The 6000-nt window shown below is 49.6% G+C and overlaps 1 protein-coding gene across 6 annotated transcripts in view; it reads right to left on the bottom strand.

Moving 5' to 3' along the window:
* Positions 1-6000, bottom strand: part of sh3tc2 (SH3 domain and tetratricopeptide repeats 2) — a 30776-nt gene that overhangs the window by 22951 nt on the left and 1825 nt on the right. For 2 of the 6 annotated variants that reach the window (XR_009708349.1, XM_061236397.1), the window contains exons 1-2: positions 2472-3139; positions 1039-1143 (exon numbers count right to left, since the gene is read on the bottom strand). Coding sequence is in view for 5 of the 6 variants with exons in the window: in XM_061236397.1 (XP_061092381.1) it covers positions 1039-1143; positions 2472-2523 (157 nt within the window). In the remaining variant the exon portion in view is untranslated. Of the gene's footprint in view, positions 1-1038; positions 1144-1931; positions 2004-2471; positions 3141-6000 lie in introns of those variants that run through there. The other 4 variants (XM_061236393.1, XM_061236395.1, XM_061236398.1 and 1 more) reach the window with 4 other exon arrangements.

The following is a 6000-nucleotide window of genomic DNA, read 5'->3' on the forward strand; positions in this document are numbered from 1 at the left end:
ATAAACTGGTCTAGCTGGGTATGAGCTGGTCAACCAGCATGGCCAAGCTGGTCATAAACTGGTCTAGCTGGGTATGAGCTGGTCAACCAGCATGGCCAAGCTGCCCCTCCCAAACACGTTCATGGGGCAGCCCTGAACAGCACTGGCAGGTCTCAGAGCTCAGTGCAGAACCGCAGCTTTCACCCGAAACACGGGGCCCAGCCAGCTGTGGCCCCCACAAAGCCACCTGCCCTGCCATGAGGTCATTTCCAGAGAAGATGTAACCCAGGTTTAAAGTGCATTAACCTGTAGAACTGCAAACATGACTAACTTATCAGATTTTATCTAAATATCTAATAGAATATGTCAAAATGATGTAACATGATATAACACAGCAATGCGTGTGCAATGAGATCTTCACACTGGAAATCTAGTATCCTTGAACAAACTCAGAAAATGAAGAGACTGTGGAAAGAAAAAAAGAAACTGAAAGTGATTTATTGTTTTTGTGTATACTGAATTGTTTGAACTGTTTAGTGTTAACAGAGGTAAGATTTCTTTTTGGTTAAAAGGTCAATTCATCTTACTGAAGGTGTATGATTGAGTTTTGAATAAACAGCAAACTTAAGTAAAATAGTAAAATAGGAATACTAGTTCAGTTTATTTCATGCAAATTGGATTCAATTAGATATCAAAATAAATTAGAGATAAATAGAATAATTCGTTTGAAACTGAAACTTTCATATTGAGATTAAATCGTGATTTAAATTAGTGATCAAAGAATAAAGTAGTAAATATGTAGATATTCTGTAAAGAAAAGTTTATATGTAAATGTGTAAAAAATTCCTAGTTTAGTAATATAGAAACTTTCTCATCAATAAGTGTGTCTGTGCTTATTAGCTCCTGCAACTCGAGATCTTCTGATTTGGCCTATGATGCAGAGCGCTGTTTCATGCAGTGTCGCTGTTATGTTGTCATTAGTGTCAGTGTGCCGGTGAGTCGAGATTCACGCTTCACACAGGCGTTACCAAGAGCTGATTGGTCCCAGGTCTTTCCCACCTTTATCTGTGGTCATGATGTCATTTCCTGGGAAGAGCTCATTGGCTCCGGCCAACGTGTACGGTGGGTCTTTCCAGAGAGCGTCTAGCTCAGCGGGGGGTATGTCTGAGGGGCAGAAAGCAGGTTATTGCCATTAACTCCACCTTTTATTAAACCAGGAACACAACCCCCAGGTCAAAATCCTCTTCACAAAGGGGGGCCTGACATAAGACACAAAGTCACCCAACAACACAAAGTTATGATGGAGTTTGTGAAACTCCACAGTTACACAGAAAACCACACACAAGCCACTCACACACGCACTCACACACTCACACACTCACACACACACACACTCACACACACACACGCACACACACAAGCTAACGTCACAAAGGGAAGCATGCAAAACACAAGCCAAACACACCTAAGCCAAGCATGCACACACAGGGAATAATGCCACACAATGCAAACACCTGACAAGACCCAACAACATGCTTTTAAATCACATAGAAATAACAGGACGGCTGTTCGTCACAGAAGCTCAAGCAACATGACGTTGGCAGTGCTGATCCTGATGTGGCACTAATTTGGGTTTTGCATGGGACCCAAGAGCATCTCTGGCATCAGCCTCCGAGATATTTTTTAACATCCTGACTTGTTACCCGTCTCTGTTGCATAACCACCAGGCCTCAACGCAAATCAAAAGATCGTTTGATTGAACTGAGTCGTCATTCACCAGGGAACCTCCTCAGAACAGCGCAGACCAGCACAAAGCTTCACACAGAGAGGGGAATGGCACTGATTTAATACTGACAAAGCCGGGGACGTGGGGGGGGGTAGCAGAGTTAGTGATGACATCACTGGGCAGGACACCTGGGGCTCCGTGCAGGGGCCCTGGTCGCGTGCGTTACCTTCACGAGCCAACGCGTTACCCATAATGCACCGGGACACAAGCAGCGGCGTTCCTGTGCAAGTTACTCTTCCTGCTCATGCCAAGATCTACAGAGACCAGGACAAGGACCAATCAGATACCAGGACAAGCACCTACAGAGACCAGGACAAGCACCTACAGAGACCAGGACAAGGACCAACCTGAGACCAGGACAAGGACCAATCAGAAACCAGGACAAGGACCAATCAGAGACCAGGACAAGGACAAATCAGAGACCAGGACAAGGACCAATCAGAAACCAGGACAAGGACCAACCTGAGACCAGAACAAGGACCAACCTGAGACCAGGACAAGGACCTACAGAGACCAGGACAAGGACCTACAGAGACCAGGACAAGGACCTACAGAGACCAGGACAAGGACCTACAGAGACCAGGAGAAGGACCTACAGAGACCAGGACAAGGACCTACAGAGACCAGGACAAGGACCTACAGAGACCAGGACAAGGACCTACAGAGACCAGGACAAGGACCTACAGAGACCAGGACAAGGACCAACCTGAGGACAGGAAGCAGCTTCTCAGAGACACTCCGGAGCAGCACGACGCCATTTTATCCGAGTCAAAGTCGCCCCAAAAATACCAGCCGGGGTTTCAGTGTCCGGAGCTATGTCAGGCTTCTGTTGGGAAGCCACACTGTCTGTAGACAGCTCTCTCTCTCTCTCTCTCTCGCTCTCTCACTCTCCCTCTCTCCTCCGCTGTCCGGGGTCTGAATGCACAAAGCCCAGAGTGCGCGATTGTTGGCATTCTTGTGTGGGCCGGTCAGTGCCGCCGAGTGACAGGGGCCCCAGTGTGTCGAACCTCACGCTCCCCGTCTCCGTCCTCACGCTCCGTGTCCTAACGCCTCGCTCCACGGCTCTGGAACGTCTCGCACTTTGCAGTTTGCGCTCTCTCTCTCATTGGGCATTTCTGTGCTCTTAAATATCTGCTTTCTGCTGCACGGACTGCGGCTGTTTTGCGGCTCTGTTTCTGCGTGTTCGTGGAGATGCGTCAGAAGAAGCTCTTCGGTGTCTGCCGAGGATGTCCTGCCAGGGTCACGCCGGCCAGCTCCGAGCTCGCCGCACAGCCTCCCCGCAAATCCCGATTCTTTTCACACCATTTACCCGTGACAAAATCCCAAGGAGCCCCCCTGGAGCAGAAGCGAAAATCCCTGCTTGAGACCCGCGGTGCCTGACGGATCAGGGATGCTTCCCCCCTGGGAATCCCCCCGGCTCCCGTGGTTGCCCGGGCGACAGCGTTCCGTGGGCAGGCAGAATTCCGAGGAGAATTCCGGGCGGGATGCCGGACGGAGAGGTAGAGCTGGAGGAACTGGGAACTCGGACGGCCGACGCCTGCCTCTCCGTCCCCCCCCCGCCACCCGCCACTGACCGCTCCTGGATCGATCACATCCTGAGAGGTTTTACATATCGCATCTGAACGTACGCGCAATTTAGTTCTAGTGAGTGTGTGTGTGTGTGTGTGTGTGTGTGTGCGTGGCTGTGGAGAGTGTGTCAATGTGCTTATTCATACATAGTCTGTTTGTATGTGTCTGGGCCTATGTATGAGTTTGAGGTTTTATGCCCATTTTTAAGTGGGCCAGAGGGTTTGTGTGTGTGTTGGCACAGCGGCATACTTTAGATATCTACAGAAATTGGCGATTGCCCCCTGGCTTCGTGTTGACTGGTACTGGGGCATCGCAGAGATTGCGATCCCGAGCAGGTGCGCTGTCCCTTTAAGAGGTGAAGCCAGCCGCCGGAAAGATGGGAGACTACAGTCTATTACCCTGGCAGCGAGGCTAAATGGGTCCCATTAAGAGCGGTCTCCTCTCGATGAGTGCAACGCCAGCAGGAATGGATAATGCATCGCTAACGTGCTAACGTGCTAACGGTCAGCGTAAATACGGTCCCTCCCGGGGCGGGTGGCGCTGCGATTCAGCGACACACATCTCCACGAAATTATGAAAATGATATCATTACGTTATTCCTAGGCACACTCCTCCTCCATGTCTGTCACGGATGCAGGGCCGGCAGGTGTACTTATGAAAATTATATTATTATATTTTCCCCCAGGCCCAGGACAATAACAGTTCACAGAACGTCTGCCACGACCCAGGGCAATGTATCCGGTTAGTTTAGCTTGGAGGCAGCTGACCCTGGTCCTGTGGTGGTGTGGCCCCTCCTGACCAGCAGCTCTGTAAAGGGTTAAGACCTTGAGGGCCCAGTAATTCCAGTGGAACTAGGATGCAGGATATCTACGGTATGATGCAGCATAACAAGACCAAACTGGCACACAACTCTACAAGAGAGCCAGTGACTATTTTACACCCTACAGTCCACACTGTACTACAGGAGAGGCAGTGACTATTTTACACTGCCTGATGGTAACACAAAATGTTCTCACAATATTCCTGGAATGTAACATTGCAGGTGCATCAGTGCTTCTCAGCACACACACCAGGCACTACCGTCCATGAACTCATGACTGAACAGTCGAGGAGCCGCACACAGAGACAGGGCGTTAGCCCCCGTTGTGTTGGCAGTGATGTCATACACATTACCTGCATTTCACAAATGATTGCTAATGGACCTTTCCGTCCGGATGTTCGATGCCTGTGTGTGTGCATTGTGATCAGGTGTTCTGGGAGAGAGGACAAGGGCGGGCCCTATTATGATGGCTGGCCAATAAGACGTGAGCTCTAATCTCTGTGCAGCCAATAGGAAGTGAGCTTTCATCTCTGTGTAGCCAATAAGAAGCTAGCGTTTCGCCCATGGATGATGTCACAGCACGGCCGATCCAGGCCAGCCTGACAGACCAGACTAGTCAAGGACAGAGCAGGGTATGGGATGGATGGGCAGCAGCTGTACGAAGCACATGAGAGAAAACCTCTCCCACTTCGTCCTGATTACGTCAAGCACCAATCGGCCGGCTCGTAATCAAATCTCAGCCTATCACACGAGAGAGCGCTGCAGTAAACAGCTTGGAGACGCTCTCTGTGTGAAAGTGTGTCTCCACTCCAGTGTCTGATGTGTGTGTGAAATTGTGCCGGTGTGAGGAGACTCTGGGGTTTCTCGATTCGATTCAGTTTTATTCGTGTCGCGTTTCTCACAGCAGACTGTCCCAAAGGCGCTTAACAGGACAACAGACGGGAATAAAAAAGGGGAAATATCCTAAGCTCCAAAATACCGTATCAGGGAAACGAGTCCCTAGTAGGAAGCCTCAAACAGCGGTGAGGAAACTCCCCGATCTCGGGAGGAACCTGGCTATAGGGGGACTCCCATCCTCCGCTGGCCTATAGGCTGAGAGGGTAAGAGTTCTGGCGTTAAACTTGAAAGGCTGACTGAACTAAACGAAAGGTTGTTTACTACAAAGCCCTGTTCTGCACCTGCCCGCATTGGAGGAAATAAAAACACTGTAATGTGAAGTCAATGCAAATAGAATCAGCAGGAGATCCTTCACAGTCTCTCTGATATCGCCAGGCTCTGATAGCAAGACAGACCGTCTGTAGCCTTGGCAGACCACACTGTGACGTGGCTCAGTAAGAGCAGTCGTCTGGCAGTCGGAGGGTTGCCGGTTCGATCCCCCGCCCGGACTGTGTCGAAGTGTCCCTGAGCAAGACACCTAACCCCCAAATGCTCCTGACGAGCTGGTCGGTGCCTTGCATGGCAGCCAATCGCCGTTGGTGTGTGAGTGTGTGTATGAATGGATGAATGAGAAGCATCAATTGTACAGTGCTTTGGATAAAGGCGCTATATAAATGCCAGCCATTTACCATTTGTGACATCATTCAGCAGTTTAATTCACTCTCAGACGTACAGTGACAGTGGAAGTACATTTCTGCTCTTCCAGGAGAACATTTCCCAAATGTACCCTGAAAGTACAGTAGTGTTCTCCTTTGGTACAAATTAGTATGTTTTCCTAACAAATAAAGGTACAAATGAATTATATATTGCTGTCAAGGGCCACAAGGTGCAGTGGTGCAGTGACACACACTTTCTTTCTGAGAGTGTAATGCCACAGGGATATTTTGGGGAGAGCCCTTCTTCAGTGTGT

Source organism: Conger conger, chromosome 3 (assembly GCF_963514075.1).
Source record: "Conger conger chromosome 3, fConCon1.1, whole genome shotgun sequence".
Classification (NCBI taxonomy): domain Eukaryota; kingdom Metazoa; phylum Chordata; class Actinopteri; order Anguilliformes; family Congridae; genus Conger; species Conger conger.